Source organism: Nerophis lumbriciformis, linkage group LG26 (assembly GCF_033978685.3).
Source record: "Nerophis lumbriciformis linkage group LG26, RoL_Nlum_v2.1, whole genome shotgun sequence".
Taxonomy (NCBI): domain Eukaryota; kingdom Metazoa; phylum Chordata; class Actinopteri; order Syngnathiformes; family Syngnathidae; genus Nerophis; species Nerophis lumbriciformis.
This window is the reverse complement of record NC_084573.2, coordinates 7,172,420-7,192,500: the sequence shown is the minus strand read 5'-3', so window position 1 is coordinate 7,192,500 and position 20,081 is coordinate 7,172,420. Positions and strand designations below refer to the sequence as shown.

General features: G+C 40.5%; 1 protein-coding gene across 1 annotated transcript; it reads right to left on the bottom strand.

Annotated features, from left to right (window-relative positions):
* Positions 1 to 3,981: 3,981 nt before the first annotated feature.
* Positions 3,982 to 18,754, bottom strand: snapc1b (small nuclear RNA activating complex, polypeptide 1b). The gene is made up of 10 exons (XM_061986815.2): positions 18,548 to 18,754; positions 17,206 to 17,362; positions 16,737 to 16,877; positions 16,551 to 16,655; positions 10,725 to 10,886; positions 10,605 to 10,655; positions 4,733 to 4,798; positions 4,515 to 4,647; positions 4,377 to 4,448; positions 3,982 to 4,312 (listed from the first exon to the last, which is right to left on the bottom strand). The coding sequence occupies exons 1-10, from the start codon at positions 18,676 to 18,678 to the stop codon at positions 4,281 to 4,283; spliced, it is 1,050 nt and encodes a 349-aa protein (XP_061842799.1). The 5' UTR covers positions 18,679 to 18,754; the 3' UTR covers positions 3,982 to 4,280.
* Between the last annotated feature and the right edge of the window lie 1,327 nt (positions 18,755 to 20,081).

Sequence of the window (20,081 nt, the reverse complement as noted above, 5' to 3'; positions counted from 1 at the left end):
CTGAAGCCCAAAGCAATTATTGGACAGATCAAATACATTCAGTGATGACACACGCCTTGAAATTATTAATTAAATAATGGAATAATGATTAAATAATGAAATTAAACGTTGAAATAATTGCATGCATTTTATATCAAATAAAGTATGTATTTAATTCCAATTAATTAATAACAACGCATTAAATTATTTAACAATGTACCTATTTAATTTTGTCCCATTCAACCTTCCATAGTTATTCGGCCAACATCCCATTGTGAATTACTTATGTAAAATTATAATTACGTTGCTGTTGTCACATAAAAATCTGCAGATTCAAATTGCTGTTGTCACATAAACGCAGCAGGTTAAACATAAACCATAGAAAACACACTAACTCAAATAAAAAACCTGGAAGTTGCTACAGGATTTATAAAGATAAAACCGCAGAGTGGCCTGGAAGGAAAGAAAAGACTGTGAGGCGTTATATCCTGCGTTTATACATAAAAACTCTCTCTCAAGGCCTCGACGAACTACATGGCATTTGACCTTGAACGGAGCTCGCCGAGGTCTTTCCGTGGGCGGGCAGTGTCAATGAGGGTTCTGGCGTTGTATTGCTTCAGAAATTGTAATCTCTGGCTTATTTTGCCATAGAGGCAGAGATCTTATAGGACTCTCTTGTGGATGATGTGCCCCAGGAACTTGTTCTGCAGAACAAGTTCCTGGGGTTAGGGTTAGCTCTTCCAACATATAGACATGACCATGGTCATGTTCTATATGTTAGAAGAGCTGTCTCTCTTTCTGGACTCGGTTTAAGACTTTATCGATGGTAACTCTTTCGACCCAAGAAATCTTGAGAATACGTCAAAAGAACCACATTTCTGAGGCTTCGATGTTCCTTTGGTTACAGCGTTTAAAGTCTATGTTTTCAAGCCGTAAAAAAAGCACTGATTAAATGAAAGTTTGAAGGACGCGGATCTTGATAGGCATTGAAAGCTTACTCTCATGAAGGATAGGCTTCATTTTCTTGAAGGCCTCCTTGGCTAAGCAGATCTTTCTACATGTCTCCTTTGTACATCGACCGTCAGAAGTAACAACTGAGCTGAGATATGTCTATGGATGTTCTCATTCATCCAGGTCATTGTACAAACCCCATTTCCATATGAGTTGGGAAATTGTGTTAGAAGTAAATATACCGTATTTTCCGCACTATAAGGCGCACCTAAAAACCACAAATTTACTCAAAAGCTGACAGTGCGCCTTATAACCCGGTGCGCTTTATATATTGATAAATATTAAGATTCATTTTCATAAAGTTTCGGTCTCGCAACTTCGGTAAACAGCCGCCATCTTTTTTCCCGGTAGAACAGGAAGCGCTTCTTCTTCTACGCAAGCAACCGCCAAGGTAAGCACCCGCCCCCATAGAACAGGAAGCGCTTCTTCTTCTACTGTAAGCAACCACCCGCCCGCGTAGAAGAAGAAAAAGCGCGCGGATATCACCGTACGTTTCATTTCCTTTGTGTGTTTACATCTGTAAAGACCACAAAATGGCTCCTACTAAGCGACAGGGATCCGGTTCATGAAAAGACGCAATCTCTCCATCCGCACACGGATTACTATTTCACAGCAACTGATATTCCTGTGAACCGCACTGTGGATACAACGGGAGCACGTACGGTGAATATTCGCACCACAGGGAATGAGAAGTCATCCTTCACTGTGGTTCTAGCTTGCCATGCTAATGGCCAGAAACTTCCACCCATGGTGATATTCAAAAGGAAGACCTTGCCAAAAGAGACCTTTCCAGCCGGCGTCATCATAAAAGCTAACTCGAAGGGATGGATGAAGAAAAGATGAGCGAGTGGTTAAGGTAAGTTTAAGTTTACGCGAAGAGGCCGGGTGGCTTTTTTCACGCAGCTCTGTCCATGTTGATATACGTATGTTTGTGATTGCACATTTGCGTACATTTTGGGAGTGAACAGAGTTGTTAGAACGCTGGTTTTTAATATATTATTAAAGTTTGACTGACCTATCTGACTGTTTTTTTGACATTCCTTTAGCGCAGTTAGATGCGGCCTACAACACGGGGCGGCTTATAGGTGGACAAAGTTTTGAAATATGCCGTTCATTGAAGGCGCGGCTTATAACCCAGGGCGCCTTATGGTGCGGAAAATACGGTAAACGGAATACAATAATTTGCAAATCATTTTCATTTTTTTTGCAAATAATCATTAACTTTAGAATTTGATGCCAGCAACACGTGACAAAGAAGTTGGGAAAGGTGGCAATAAATATTGATAAAGTTGAGGAATGCTCATCAAACACTTATTTGGAACATCCCACAGGTGAACAGGCAAATTGGGAACAGGTGGGTGCCATGATTGGGTATAAAAGTAGATTCCGTGAAATGCTCAGTCATTCACAAACAAGGATGGGGCGAGGGTCACCACTTTGTCAACAAATACGTGAGCAAATTGTTGAACAGTTTAAGAAAAACCTTTCTCAACTAGCTATTGCAAGGAATTTAGGGATTTCACCATCTACGGTCCGTAATATCATCAAAGGGTTCAGAGAATCTGGAGAAATCACTGCACGTAAGCAACTAAGCCCGTGACCTTCGATCCCTCAGGCTGTACTGCATCAACAAGCGACATCAGTGTGTAAAGGATATCACCACATGGGCTCAGGAACACTTCAGAAACCCACTGTCAGTAACTACAGTTGGTCGCTACATCTGTAAGTGCAAGTTAAAACTCTCCTATGCAAGGCGAAAACCGTTTATCAACAACACCCAGAAACGCCGTCGGCTTCGCTGGGCCTGAGCTCATCTAAGATGGACTGATACAAAAGTGTTCTGTGGTCTGACGAGTCCACATTTCAAATTGTTTTTGGAAATTGTGGACGTCGTGTCCTCCGGACCAAAGAGGAAAAGAACCATCCGGATTGTTATAGGCGCAAAGTTGAAAAGCCAGCATCTGTGATGGTATGGGGGTGTATTAATGCCCAAGACATGGGTAACTTACACATCTGTGAAGGCGCCATTAATGCTGAAAGGTACATACAGGTTTTGGAGCAACATATGTTGCCATCCAAGCAACGTTACCATAGACGCCCCTGCTTATTTCAGCAAGACAATGCCAAGCCACGTGTTACATCTGGCTTCATAGTAAAAGAGTGCGGGTACTAGACTGGCCTGCCTGTAGTCCAGACCTGTCTCCCATTGAAAATGTGTGGTGCATTATGAAGCCTAAAATAGCACAACGGAGACCCCCGGACTGTTGAACAACTTAAGCTGTACATCAAGCAAGAATGGGAAAGAATTCCACCTGAGAAGCTTGAAAAATGTGTCTCCTCAGTCCCCAAACGTTTACTGAGTGTTGTTAAAAGAAAAGGCCATGTAACACAGTGGTGAACACGCCTTTTCCCAACTACTTTGGCACGTGTTGCAGCCATGAAATTGTAAGTTAATTATTATTTGCAAAATAAAAATAAAGTTTATGAGTTTGAACATCAAATATGTTGTCTTTGTAGTGCATTCAACTGAATATGGGTTGAAAAGGATTTGCAAATCATTGTATTCTGTTTATATTTACATCTAACAAAATTTCCCAACTCATATGGAAACGGGGTTTGTAAGTAACGTTTGGGACCTTTTTCCAAAACACAATATAGAATGTGAGATATAACAGGATAATGCATATATTTATCATTTGTTTTAAAACGCTTACAAAAAAGTGGGACTTCAAAAATGTACTGTGGGACCCAATTTTTACGACTTGATGGGGTCCCTGGGACCCCATTTTGAAAATTCCTAGCGCCAACACTGGATATACATAACTTCCTGGTCCGGTGTCAGAATATGAGAAAACTGTTTTTTTCTGCTGATTTTCACTTCTCTTTTATGAAATATCAAATTAATACCAAACCGTTTTTTTAGATCTCGTTATTGTTCTTTGACACTGAAAATGTATTTCAAAAGGAACTTAAAAAAACAAAACAATCGGTTTTGGATTTTCCAATTCTCATGAAAGGGAAATTCAACGAACAAAAGACAACCTACCTTCAGCAGGAGCCAAAACTCAAGTGATGAAATATGGACGTCCAGAAAAAAGCTTGTTTCTGTTTTTTTTTCCAGGTTTAATGCTGATGCGGCAAAACTTGTTTTGAAAGAAAACATTTGAAAATTGTTAAACATCGTTGTTAAAAAGTGGAATTTTCTTACAAAATGTTCTTGATGAACAAAACTATGCAAACGTAAAATAAAATATCTCTGTAAAAACAACATTAAAAAGTTGTTTTTATCCTCACGTCGTCTTCTTTCTCCTCGATTTTTTCCCTGAAAGAAAAAGCGAGGACAGAAATGAGAAGGATATTTTGACGCAGCGTGGCCATGATGATACCTTCAGGGACACAGTCCAGCGCGGTGAGACGATTTATTCGAGTCGTGTCGGCCACTTCCTCCCACAAGTCACCTGACCAAAGACAAGACGTTCCTCAGTGAGGTTCCCAGGTTCTAAGCTCCAAGAGGGTCCAACTACCTGAGACGTCGATGTTCTCATTGGTTCTGGCTTTGAGCGACGGCTTCACCCTGCTGGGACCTTTCGGGTGCGCGGGGTCGGGCTCGTCTCCGATGTCCACGTTTACTTGGCGATGGCGTCGAGACTTGGACGCCTTTGCACAGGAAACACAATGCATGGATTGGATTAGGAAATGTCAATATATGACATCATCTTTTTAAAGGGGGAGGGGCACAAACCTCGGCAGCTTCTCCATACGCTTTAGACTTGATGGAGGACAGAAAGTCCGCTCTTCTGGAGGGGCACTGAACACAGCACACACAAAGTCAAGAACGCAGCTACCACTGTAATACGAGCTAGGGACGTGGCGATCAATCGGCCAGTGATTGGTAGCCTATCGGACGATTTTTGTGCTGACTTTACGTTGACGATCACAAACTGTCAGAAAAAATGTATGTAAATTAGTAAAAAACTTTCCGTTCTCTGAGTTCCCAGTGAACAGACAAGAGGCTGTCTTGGTTGCACCAAGCCAAAGGCTTGTAAAATTCCATTGTGTACGATGGGAAGAGACGGGAGGGGTTATCTATTGTGATCCAAGACTTGCCCAAGCTCGATCCAGGACCAGTCCAAGCCCGAGGCATCTTTTTCTTTTGAATTAATGTGACCGAAAACAATGGATGTTTACATACCCACAAAAAACTTTCCGTTCCCTCAGTTCCCAGTGAACAGACAAGAGGCTGTCTTTGTTGCACCAAGCCAAAGGCTTGTAAAATTCCATTGTGTACGATGGGAGGAGACGGGAGGGGTTATCTATTGTGATCCAAGACTTGCCCAAGCTCGATCCAGGACCAGTCCAAGCCCGAGGCATCTTTTTCTTTTGAATTAATGTGACCGAAAACAATGGATGTTTACATACCCACAAAAAACTTTCCGTTCTCTGAGTTCTCGGTGAACAGACAAGAGGCTGTCTTTGTTGCACCAAGCCAAAGGCTTGTAAAATTCCATCGTGTACGATGGGAGGACACGGGAGGGGTTATCTATTGTGATCCAAGACTTGCCCAAGCTCGATCCAGGACCAGTCCAAGCCCGAGGCATCTTTTTCTTTTGAATTAATGTGACCGAAAACAATGGATGTTTACATACCCACAAAAAACTTTCCGTTCTCTGAGTTCCCAGTGAACAGACAAGAGGCTGTCTTTGTTGCACCAAGCCAAAGGCTTGTAAAATTCCATTGTGTACGATGGGAAGAGACGGGAGGGGTTATCTATTGTGATCCAAGACTTGCCCAATCTCGATCCAGGACCAGTCCAAGCCCGAGGCATCTTTTTCTTTTGTGTTAATGTGACCGAAAACAATGGATGTTTACATAACCACAAAAAACTTTCCGTTCTCTGAGTTCCCAGTGAACAGACAAGAGGCTGTCTTTGTTGCACCAAGGCAAAGGCTTGTAAAATTCCAGTGTGTACGATGGGAGGAGATGGGAGGGGTTATCTATTGTCATCCAAGACTTGCCCAAGCTCGATCCAGGACCAGTCCAAGCCCGAGGCATCTTTTTCTTTTGAATTAATGTGACCGAAAACAATGGATGTTTACATACCCACAAAAAACTTTCCGTTCTCTGAGTTCTCAGTGAACAGACAAGAGGCTGTCTTTGTTGCACCAAGCCAAAGGCTTGTAAAATTCCATTGTGTACGATGGGAGGAGACGGGAGGGGTTATCTATTGTCATCCAAGACTTGCCCAAGCTCGATCCAGGACCAATCCAAGCCCGAGGCATCTTTTTCTTTTGTTAATGTGACCGAAAACAATGGATGTTTACATACCCCCCATTCCTTTAGAAACAGCTGTTGTTATGTAAACAGGTAATGTCCAAATAAAAGAGGAGACGTGAACCTTTTTTCGTTAGAGCGTGGGTGACACCGTAAGAGGTTACAGGTCGACACGTTTCTCCTCAATTGAGCCAAATGGAATTCTGTCACTGTTTGATTCTTTGCTTCTTGTCCTGTTTAATAGATGTCATCAGTGTTTGAACTTGACACAAACGCTGGTCCTCTCTCTCACTGACAAGCGGCGAGCAGCTAATTATGTGTGTCCATACACAGTGTGGAGCCGCTCTATTAAACGACTAATAATCACCTCCACTACGGCAAATGAACTGCATTTCTTGGTAACGTAAGTGACAGCAATAGAATAAAAAATAAAAAGTAAAAAAATACATAAAAGAAATAAATGGAATAAAAGAAATAAAACAAATAAAGACATAAACGAAATTAAATAAAATCATTTAAAGAAAGCCACTTTAGAATGTCATCATTTGTAGCAATCGGGATCAAGATCTGAACTTGTAAAACAGAGTTATTAATGGGCACTGGAGGTATTATTTGTAGAGATGTCCGATAATATCGGGCTGCCGATATTATCGGCCGATAAATGCTTTAAAATGTAATATCGGAAATTATCGGTATCGGTTCAGAAATTATCTGTATCGGTTTCAAAAAGTAAAATTTATGACTTTTTAAAACGCCGCTGTACGGAGTGGTACACGGACATAGGGAGAAGTACATAGCGCCAATAAACCTTAAAGGCACTGCCTTTGCGTGCCGGTCCAGTCACATAATATCTACGGCTTTTCGAACACACAAGTGAATGCAAGGCATACTTGGTCAACAGCCATACAGGTCACACTGAGGGTGGCCGTATAAACAACTTTAACACTGTTACAAATATGCGGCACACTGTGAACCCACACCAAACAAGGATGACAAACACATTTCGGGAGAACATCCGCACCGTAACACAACATAAACACAACAGAACAAATACCCAGAACCCCTTGCAGCACTAACTCTTCCGGGACGCTACAATATACACCCCCCGCTACCACCAAACCCCCCCAACCCCCATCTCCCGAATTCGGAGGTCTCAGGGCTCAGGGTTGGCAAGTATACTCTAGTACAGTGGTTCTCAAATGGGGGTACACGTACCCCTGGGGGTATTTGAAGGTATGCCAAGGGGTACGGGAGATTTATAAAAAAAATATTCTAAAACAATTCAAAAATCCTTTATAAATATATTTATTGAATAATACTTCAACAAAATATGAATGTAAGTTCATAAACTGAACATCAAATCAAGTAGGCTGTTCCATTCATTACCAAAAACCCAGAGTTTCCCCCATGCCATGATGGTTTGACCCTCACTAAAATGTCTGTCAAAAAGAACCGTGAAAAGAAATGCAACAAAGCAATATTCATTGTTGACAGCTAGATTTTTTGTGGACATGTTCCATAAATATTGATGTTAAAGATTTCTTTTTTTGTGAAGAAATGTTTAGAATTAAGTTCATGAATCCAGATGGATCTCTATTACAATCCCCAAAGAGGGCACTTTAAGTTGATGATTACTTCTGTGTATAAATCTTTATTTATAATTGAATCACTTGTTTATTTTTCAACAAGTTTTTAGTTATTTTTATATGTTTTTTTCCAAATAGTTCAAGAAAGACCACTACAAATGAGCAATCTTTTGCACTGTTATACAATTTAATAAATCAGAAACTGATGACATAGTGCTGTTTTTTACTTCTTTATCTCTTTTTTTTCAACAAAAAATGCTTTGCTCTGATTAGGGGGTACTTGAATTAAAAAAAAATGTTCACAGGGTGTACATCACTGAAAAAAGGTTGCGAACTACTGCTCTAGTATACTCTGGACTGAAGCTGTGTGCCTTCATTGTTTTTGTAGCTGTTGTTTTGAGGCATGTTTAAAAAACCTTTTTTTTTTTTAATGCACTTTGTGAAAGTCAAAGTATAGTATTTCCCATAGTTGTAGTGGGTATCAGGATTATCTCAGGGAGAGTATGTCCCAAATTCCTAGCTGTTTTGAGGCATGTTAAAAATAAATAATGCACTTTCAATAATAAATATGGCAGTGCCATGTTGGCACTTTTTTCCATAACTGGAGTTAAAGTTGTTCTCTTATTTTGGAAAACCTTGTTTTTGATTGATTGATTGAAACTTGTATTAGTAGATTGCACAGTACAGTACATATTCCGTACAATTGACCACTAAATGGTAACACCCCAATAAGATTTTCAACTTGTTTAAGTCGGCCGAGATCCACGTTAATCAATTCATGGTAAAGTTACATTGTTTAACGCAGGGGTGCTCATTACGTCGATCGCGAGCTACCGGTCGATCGCAGAGGGTGTGTCAGTCGATCACCAGCCAGGCATTAAAAAAATAGTCCTAAAAATGAGCGATCATAAATCTTCACTATGACGTCACTTTCGTCACTTGATTGACATTCACGGCACCCGAGGGTCTTCTGAGATGACGCTGGCTGCTGCCAGCTCATTAAAATTACCGACTGGAAGGCGAGAAACACTTTATTTCAACAGACTCTGGCGCCGTACCTGTCGTCAAAACTCCAAAGACCGACTGCACAGTTGCACAATAAAAGTGCTGCTTCATCCTGCTTGCGCTACCAAAATAAGAGTCTCAGAAAGCTGGCGTGCACAAGCTAGCAAGCTACGGAGTTTGCCGACAATGTATTTCTTGTAAAGTGTATACAAAGGAGTACGGAAGCTGGATAAATAAGATGCCAAAAACCAACCACTTTCATGTGGTATTGGACAGAAAGGAGGACTTTTTTTCTCCTCCATTCGAAAATGGGGACCTTATCAGCACCACTGTCTGATTCCTATCAATGCAAGTCATCAGAATCAGGTAATACACCAATTTATATTCCTGTCTTCATGAAAGAAAGGAATCTATATGCGTTAAACATGATTGTATTATCATTAAACACCTTTAACTTATTAACAATATTAACCATATGTGTTAAACATGCTTGTATTATCTTTAAACACCTTTAACTTGTTAACAATATTAACTATATGTGTTAAACATGCTTGTATTATCATTAAACACCTTAAATTTATTAACAACATTAACTATATGTGTTAAACATGCTTGTATTATCATTAAACACCTTTAACTTATTAACAATATTAACTATATGTGTTAAACATGCTTGTATTATCTTTAAACACCTTTAACTTGTTAACAATATTAATTATATGTGTTAAACATGCTTGTATTATCTTTAACCACCTTTAACTTGTTAACAATATTAACTATATGTGTTAAACATGCTTGTATTATCTTTAACCACCTTTAACTTGTTAACACTATTAACTATATGTGTTAAACATGCTTGCATTATCTTTAAACACCTTTAACTTGTTAACAATATTAACTATATGTATTAAACATACTTGTATTATCATTAAACACCTTTAATGTATTAACAATATTAACTATATGTGTTAAACATGCTTGCATTATCATTAAACATCTTTAACTTGTTAACAATATTAACTATATGTGTTAAACATGCTTGTATTATCATTAAACACCTTAAATTTATTAACAACATTAACTATATGTGTTAAACATGCTTGTATTATCATTAAACACCTTTAACTGATTAACAATATTAACTATATGTGTTAAACATGCTTGTATTATCTTTAACCACCTTTAACTTGTTAACAATATTAACTATTTGTGTTAAACATGCTTGTATTATTTTTAACCACCTTTAACTTGTTAACACTATTAACTATATGTGTTAAACATGCTTGCATTATCTTTAAACACCTTTAACTTGTTAACAATATTAACTATATGTATTAAACATACTTGTATTATCATTAAACACCTTTAATGTATTAACAATATTAACTATATGTGTTAAACATGCTTGCATTATCATTAAACACCTTTAACTTGTTAACAAAAACATATATTTCATAAATAAGTAAATATAAATTATATATATGAATGAAGTAGATCCCCACGACTTGATCAATTGAAAAGTAGCTCGCCTGCAGAAAAAGTGTGAGCACCCCTGGTTTAACGCATCCAGCGGGGCATCACAACAAAATTAGGCATAATAATGTGTTAATTCCACGACTGTATATATTGGTATTGGTTGATATCGGAATCGGTAATTAAGAGTTGGACAATATCGGAATATCGGCAAAAAAGCCATTATCGGACATCTCTAGTTAAATACTAAGAATGAAAAAAAGTAGTAGTGTTGCTCACCTCTGCCTGAGAAGACGTCCCCTCTCTGGCGTCTTCTTCCTCGTTCTCGTCCTGACAAAAAAACACACATTTACAGTCACGGACTACCGTGGTCAAGGTGAAGTTGCAGCATTGACGTACCTCTTGCTTCCTCTTCTGCCACGTGTGGAAGGTCATCACGGATCCTCGGAGCCGCGGGGTCAGATCTGTCTTGATCAGGTTGATCCCCAAGTCGGCCTGCTGGGCTTCGGAGTACACGGTCGTCTTGAGTTTCCCGTAGAGCTGGTGAATGTTGGACAGCTCCTACGAAGACACACACCAACCTCCTTCAGTGAGCAACCACGCCACCTAGATCGGTGTTTTTTAACCTTTTTTGAGGAAAGGCACATTTTTTTCATGAAAAAATACGGAGGCACACCACCAGCAGAAAACGTTAAAAATGAAACTCCACCAGGTCGCCTTATTTTGAGTTTGTTGGTGTTTTCCTGTGTGGGGTGCTTTAGTTCTTGTCCTGCGCTTTTATTTTGGTGGCCCTTCCTGTTTTGTTGGTGTTTTCCTGTAGCAGTTTCATGTCTTCCTTTGAGCACTATTCCGCGCACCTGCTTTGTGTTAGCAAGCAAGACAATTTACGTTCTTCTTTGTGTGGACATTGTTGATTGTCATGTCATGTACGGACGTACTTTGTGGACGCCGTAGGTTTTTGCTGTCGTCCAGCATTTTGTTTCTGTTTACTCTGTAGCCAGTTCAGTTTTACTTTCGTTTTGAATAGCCATGGCCTTTTCCTTTCCCTTTTGTTCAATTTTGGTTGAAGCATTACATACCTTTTTACCTGCACACTGCCTCCCGCTGCGGTCTGCATATTGGGATCACAACAATAATAATAATAATACTAATAATTAGAGATGACGGCCGATAAATGCTTTAAAATGTAATATCGGAAATTATCGGTATTGTTTTTTTATTATCGGTATTGTTTTTGTTTGTTTTTTATTAAATCAACATAAAAAACACAAGATACACTTACAATTAGTGCACCAACCCAAAAAACCTCCCTCCCCCATTTACACTCATTCACAGAAAAGGGTTGTTTCTTTCTGTTATTAATATTGTGGTTCCTACATTATATATCAATATATATCAATACAGTCTGCAAGGGATACAGTCCGTAAGCACACATGATTGTGCGTGCTGCTGGTCCACTAATAGTACTAACCTTTAACAGTTAATTTTACTCCTTTTTAGAGATGTCCGATAAATGCGTTAAAATGTAATATCGGAAATTATCGGTATCGTTTTTTTTTAATTATCGGTATCGTTTTTTTTTTTTTATTAAATCAACATAAAAAGCACAAGATACACTTACAATTAGTGCACCAACCCAAAAAAACTCCCTCCCCCATTTACACTCATTCACATAAAAGGCTTGTTTCTTTCTGTTATTAATATGGTGGTTCCTACATTATATATCAATATATATCAATACAGTCTGCAAGGGATACAGTCCGTAAGCACACATGATTGTGCGTGCTGCTGGTCCACTAATAGTACTAACCTTTAACAGTTAATTTGACTCATTTTCATTAATTACTAGTTTCTATGTAACTGTTTTTATATTGTTTTACTTTCTTTTTTATTCAAGAAAATGTTTTTGATTTATTTATCTTATTTTATTATTATTTTATCTTCACCATACCTGGTTGTCCAAATTAGGCATAATAATGTGTTAATTCCACGACTGCATATACAGTGGGGCAAAAAAGTATTTAGTCAGCCACCAATTGTGCAAGTTCTCCCACTTAAAATGATGACAGAGGTCTGTAATTTTCATCATAGGTACACTTCAACTGTGAGAGACAGAATGTGAAAAAAAATCCAGGAATTCACATTGTAGGATTTTTTTAAGAATTTATTTGTAAATTATGGTGGAAAATAAGTATTTGGTCAATAACAAAAATTCAACTCAATACTTTGTAATATAACCTTTGTTGGCAATAACAGAGGTCAAACGATTACTTACCAGGTTTGCACACACAGTAGCTGGTATTTTGGCCCATTCCTCCATGCAGATCTTCTCGAGAGCAGTGATGTTTTGGGGCTGTCGCCGAGCAACACGGACTTTCAACTCCCTCCACAGATTTTTTATGGGGTTGAGGTCTGGAGACTGGCTAGGCCACTCCAGGACTTTCAAATGCTGCTTACGGAGCCACTCCTTCGTTGCCCGGGCGGTGTGTTTGGGATCATTGTCATGCAGGAAGACCCAGCCACGTTTCATCTTCAAAGCTCTCACTGATGGAAGGAGGTTTTGGCTCAAAATCTCACGATACATGGCCCCATTCATTCTTTCCTTAACACGGATCAGTCGGCCTGTCCCCTTAGCAGAAAAACAGCCCCAAAGCATGATGTTTCCACCCCCATGCTTCACAGTAGGTATGGTGTTCTTGGGATGCAACTCAGTATTCTTCTTCCTCCAAACACGACGAGTTGAGTTTATACCAAAAAGTTCTATTTTGGTTTCATCTGACCACATGACATTCTCCCAATCCTCTGCTGTATCATCCATGTGCTCTCTGGCAAACTTCAGACGGGCCTGGACATGCACTGGCTTAAGCAGGGGGACACGTCTGGCACTGCAGGATTTGATTCCCTGTCGGCGTAGTGTGTTACTGATGGTAACCTTTGTTACTTTGGTCCCAGCTCTCTGCAGGTCATTCACCAGGTCCCCCCGTGTGGTTCTGGGATTTTTGCTCACCGTTCTCATGATCATTTTGACCCCACGGGATGAGATCTTGCGTGGAGCCCCAGATCGAGGGAGATTATCAGTGGTCTTGTATGTCTTCCATTTTCTGATAATTGCTCCCACAGTTGATTTTTTCACACCAAGCTGCTTGCCTATTGTAGATTCACTCTTCACAGTCTGGTGCAGGTCTACAATTCTTTTCCTGGTGTCCTTCGACAGCTCTTTGGTCTTGGCCATAGTGGAGTTTGGAGTCTGACTGTTTGAGGCTGTGGACAGGTGTCTTTTATACAGATAACGAGTTCAAACAGGTGCCATTAATACAGGTAACAAGTGGAGGACAGAAGAGCTTCTTAAAGAAGAAGTTACAGGTCTGTGAGAGCCAGAGATCTTCCTTGTTTGAAGTGACCAAATACTTATTTTCCACCATAATTTACAAATAAATTCTTTAAAATTCCTACAATGTGAATTCCTGGATTTTCTGTCTCTCACAGTTGAAGTGTACCTATAATGAAAATTACAGACCTCTGTCATCATTTTAAGTGGGAGAACTTGCACAATCGGTGGCTGACTAAATACTTTTTTGCCCCACTGTATCTGTTGATATCGGTATCGGTTGATATCGGTATCGGCATTCAAAGAGTTGGACAATATCGGAATATCAGCAAAAAGCCATTATCAGACATCCCTAGTAATAGTATGATTTCACTACTAAACATCTTATATTGATCGCCTTCGGCAATTGGCGCCCCTTCACCCACATAGCACTCCTTAGTATTGGGTTACGTTTATCTTTGAAAAGTTGTGCAAGTGTTTGTGGCGTTTCAGCATCTTTTGACACGGGCTTATCCCGGATTTTTGACTTTTACATTATCATTCCATTCACTTTCACCGCCATGTTTACAAACTCTTCCCTCCCCGATGGCTGCACATCTGGGTACTGAACACTTTATACGTTTCCATCCACCGGCTTCAAGCATGCATTAAATTGATGGTTCAGGAGACACAAATCGTTGAACTTTTACTTACCCATCTTATGAGAGTAATTTGGCTTTGCTGTGGTCTTTCGTTAAGTTTTCCCCGCTGCTATGCTTAGTTGTAACAACACAACACAACGCTGTGCGCACAGCACACTAGCTCATACTTGCCAACCCTCACGATTTTCCCGGGGGGCCTCCCGAGTTTCAGTGCCCCTCCCGAAAATCTCCCGGGGAAACGATTCTCCCGAATTTCTCCCGATTTCCACCCGTACAACAATATTGGGGGAGTGCCTTAAAGGCACTGCCTATATCGTCCGCTTTTCCTCCATACAAACAGCGTGCCGGCCCAGTCACATAATATATGCGGCTTTTACACACACATAAGTGAATGCCATGCATACTTGGTCAACAGCCATACAGGTCACACTGAGGGTGGCCGTATAAACAACTTTAAAGTCCTACTGAAATGCGATTTTCTTATTTAAACGGGGATAGCAGGTCCATTCTATGTGTCATACTTGATCATTTCGTGATATTGCCATATTTTTGCTGAAAGGATTTACTAGAGAACATCGACGATAAAGTTCGCAACTTTTGGTCGCTGATAAAAAAAAGCCTTGCCTGTACCGGAAGTAGCAGACGATATGCGCGTGACGTCACAGGTTGTGGAGCTCCTCACATCTGCACATTGTTTACAATCAAGGCCACCAGCAGCGAGAGCGATTCGGACCGAGAAAGCGACGATTTCCCCATTAATTTGAGCGAGGATGAAAGATTCGTGGATGAGGAATGTGAGAGTGAAGGACTAGAGGGCAGTGGGAGCGATTCAGATAGGGAAGATGCTGTGAGAGGCGGGTGGGACCTGATATTCAGCTGGGAATGACTAAAACAGTAAATAAACACAAGACATATATATACTCTATTAGCCACAACACAACCAGGCTTATATTTAATATGCCACAAATTAATCCCGCATAACAAACACCTCCCCCCTCCCGTCCATATAACCCGCCAATACAACTCAAACACCTGCACAACACACTCAATCCCACAGCCCAAAGTACCGTTCACCTCCCCAAAGTTCATACAGCACATATATTTCCCCAAAGTCCCCAAAGTTATGTACGTGACATGCACATAGCGGCACGCACGTACGGGCAAGCAATCAAATGTTTGGAAGCCGCAGCTGCATGCGTACTCACGGTACCGCGTCTGCGCATCCAACTCAAAATCCTCCTGGTAAGAGACTCTGTTGTCCCAGTTCTCCACAGGCCAATGGTAAAGCTTGACTGTCATCTTCCGGGAATGTAAACAATGAAACACCGGCTGTGTTATCCGCCACAACAGTCAGGGGGTGCATTCTACGGCGGGGGTGCGTTATCCGGCACAACACCTGCCGCAATACACCGCTTCCCACCTACAGCTTTCTTCTTTGCTGTCTCCATTGTTCAAATTGCAAAAGATTCACCAACACAGATGTCCAGAATACTGTGGAATTTTGCGATGAAAACAGACGACTTAATAGCTGGCCACCATGCTGTCCCAAAATGTCCTCTACAATCCGTGACGTCACGCGCTGACGTCATCATACCGAGACGTTTTCAGCAGGATATTTCGCGCGAAATTTAAAATTGCACTTTAGTAAGCTAACCCGGCCGTATTGGCATGTGTTGCAATGTTAAGATTTCATCATTGATATATAAACTATCAGACTGTGTGGTCGGTAGTAGTGGCTTTCAGTAGGCCTTTAACACTGTTACAAATATGCTCCACACTGTGAACCCACACCAAACAAGAATGACAAACACATTTCGGGAGAACATCCGCACCGTAACACAACATAAACACAACAGAACAAATACCCAGAATCCCTTGCAGCACTAACTCTTGCAGGACACTACAATATACACCCCCCCCACCCCCTATGTCCGAAATTCGAAGGTCTCAAGGTTGGCAAGTATGCACTAGCTGGTGGTGCTCGATAAATTCTGACGGGTCAGCACAGGTTGCCTACTTTAGTTCCGTTTTAGCGTCCTCGAAAAACGAAACATTTCAAAGCGAGACTGAAGTTTATGCTTGTTTTACATAAAAGTAACGTCGATAGATTTTTAAGACCTTTCAAAATCGTATTCAAGACCTTTCATGAGATTTTAGGAGAATATTAGGCCTTCAATTCTAGTTATTGGATTTAAGACTTTTTTTTAGACTTTTTAAGACCCCGCGGATACCCTGAGACCTTTGACTTATGCTCACCTCTAGGAGCTCAGTGTTGATGAGCTCTTGTGGGCCGGACGCCCTCGCCACAAACTCCTTATACAGCTGCGACTTTTTCTCCTCCCTGCCCTTCTTGAAGGTCAGCTGAAGAAGCACAAACATCATCAACTTGTCAGCGAGGAGGACGTCGGCGAAAAGAAGAAGAAGCTGGACCGGGAGGCTGACCAAGGTGGGCATGGCGGTGAAGTAGAAAGCTTTCTGGAACATGAGCTGACGCAGGATGTAGACGACGTCGAGATGCTGAGCTCCTAAGGCGTCCTTCTCAAAGGTCCGAATGTCCGCCCAGTCCTTTAGCGCCAAGCGGATCTGCGGACACACGGCGTCTCTTAACATCACTGTGGAAAGGGAGTGTGATCAGCGCGCTTGCAGGAGAAAAGGTCACCGCCTCTGTCCAGGGCGCTGAAAACAGAGCGCCATCAGAGGGGGGCTTGGCTTGTGCTGACGGCGAGACACAGCTGGCAGATAAGATTGCACAGGTGGTACGTGTTAATCCTAATCATCTGCCAGCTCTGTTTTCAGTACCCTGGACAGAGGCGGTGACCTTTTCTCCTGCAAGCACGCTGATCACAGTCCCTTTCCACAATCACGTTTCTCCTTAAATGTTCCAGTGACATATTTTCCTCCCCATGCTGACCCCGACACGAGGCAAGGCTGTCTGGCATTGGAAGAGACTGTAGAGCAGGTAAAGTCCTCCCACTCGGATCTGGAAGCTAAAAGGTGGCAGGACGTAGACGTAAGCCGTGTCCAACACCAGGCGACTGAAGGCCCGCTTCGCACAACCCACAGTGCCACTGAAACACAAGAGGTAATTTTTTTTCACTATGGACTGAACTCTCAAAATATTATGTTAGATCCACTATGGACTGGACTCTCAAAATATTATGTTAGATCCACTATGGACTGGACTCTCACACTATTATGTTAGATCCACTATGGACTGGACTCTCACTATTATGTTAGATCCACTATGGACTGGACTCTCACTATTATGTTAGATCCACTATGGACTGGACTCTCACACTATTATGTTAGATCCACTATGGACTGGACTCTCACATTATTATGCTAGATCCACTCTGGACTGGACTCTCACTATTATGTTAGATCCACTATGGACTGGACTCTCACTATTATGTTAGATCCACTATGGACTGGATTCTCACACTATTATGTTAGATCCACTATGGACTGGACTCTCACACTATTACGTTAGATCCACTATGGACTAGACTCTCACACTATTATGTTAGATCCACTATGGACTGGACTCTCACTATTATGTTAGATCCACTATGGACTGGACTCTCACTATTATGTTAGATCCACTATGGACTGGACTCTCACACTATTATGTTAAATCCACTATGGACTGGACTCTCACTATTATGTTAGATCCACTATGGACTGGACTCTCACACTATTATGTTAGATCCACTATGGACTGGACTCTCACTATTATGTTTGACCCACTATGGACTGGACTCTCACTATTATGTTAGATCCACTATGGACTGGACTCTCACTATTATGTTAGATCCACTATGGACTGGACTCTCACACTATTATGTTAGATCCACTATGGACTGGACTCTCACTATTATGTTAGATCCACTATGGACTGGACTCTCACACTATTATGTTAGATCCACTATGGACTGGACTCTCTCACTATTATGTTAGATCTATTATGGACTGGACTCTCACTATTATGTTAGATCCACTATGGACTGGACTCTCACTATTATGTTAGATCCACTATGGACTGGACTCTCACTATTATGTTAGATCTATTATGGACTGGACTCTCACTATTATGTTAGATCCACTATGGACTGGACAAGGTTAACCAAGCGGACATCTACAAATTACTGATGTTTTTTCTAGTTAAGTCTGCATTAAAACTGAGAACAGTAGTATATTAATATTTGTAAACATTTGTTAATAGTGTTTTTGTGTGTGTGTGAGAGTAAACTTACTAAAATATCTGCTCAAACTTCATCTCCTTCCAGACTTGGGAGAAAGTCTCGAAGCGGACCGAGTCCGTTTGTTTAAAGCGATCCAGCAGCTCCTCGCAGTCACACTTGACTTGTTTGCGGCAGGAATTCATCTTACAAGACGCCAAAAATCTTTAAAAAAAAAAAAAAAGTCTTATAGTAACTTCATTTCTTGTGTTTCTATATTTCACAGGCAAGTACAATGTAAACACGTCTGCGCAGGTCCCTTGAACGTGACGTCATCAACTTGCGACTGGAATCGGAAGGCTTTTTTTTTTTTTGTTTGGTTTTTTTTGTATTTTATTGAACAACAAACATACATTTATAATTCACACAAAAAGCCAAGGCACTTTCAAAAAACAAAAAACAAACACAGATAGAGTAATAATACTAAAAAAAATATGAAACAAATTAATACAAATAAAAAAGACAAAAAGGCATACTTGCCAACCTTGAGACCTCCGATTTCGGGAAGTGTGTGTGTGTGTGTGTGGGGGGGGGGGGGGGGGGGGGGGGTCGGGGCCGTGGTTGGGGGCGTGGTTAGGAGGGGAGGAGTATATTTACAGCTAGATTTCACCAAGTCAAGTATTTCATATATATACATATAAGAAATACTTGACTTTCAGTGAATTCTAGCTATATATATATATATATATATATATATATATATATATATATATATATATATATATATAAATAAGAGAAATACTTGAATTTCAGTGTTCATTTATTTATATATATATATATATATAAATAAGAGAAATACTTGAATTTCAGTGTTCATTTATTTACCAAGTAAATAGTAGATGAGTGTTATGTGTGTGTATATGTGTAAATAAATGAACACTGAAATTCAAGTATTTCTCCTATTTATATATATATATATATATATATATATATATATATATATATATATATATATATATATATATATATACTTGAATTTCAGTGTTCATTTATTTACACATATACACACACAAAACACTCATCTACTCATTGTTGAGTTAAGGGTTGAATTGTCCATCCTTGTTCTATTCTCTGTCGCTATTTTTCTAACCATGCTGAACACCCTCTCTGATGATACATTCTGCTTTCTCTCCTTGTTGTGTGCGCAGTTGTGCACTGCACTCTCTAAAAGCCCTAGATGTCACATATGCATGTACAGTAGATGGCAGTATTGTCCTTTTTAAGAGTGTCACAACATTGCTGTTTACGGCAGACGAACTGCTTTACGGTAGACGAAAACATGACTGCTGTAGTTGTGTGTTGTTGCCGCGCTGGGAGGACGTTAATGAAACTGCCTAACAATAAACCCACATAAGAAACCAAGAACTCGCCCTCGATCCTTCTACAGTTATAACGCGATTGGGCAGGCACGCTGTTTATATTGTGGGAAAGCGGACGTGAAAACAGGCTGTCGACACGTCACTCAGGTCCGCCTGAATTTCGGGAGAAAATTTGTCCCGGGAGATTTTCGGGAGAGGCGCTGAATTTCGGGAGCCTCCCGGAAAATATG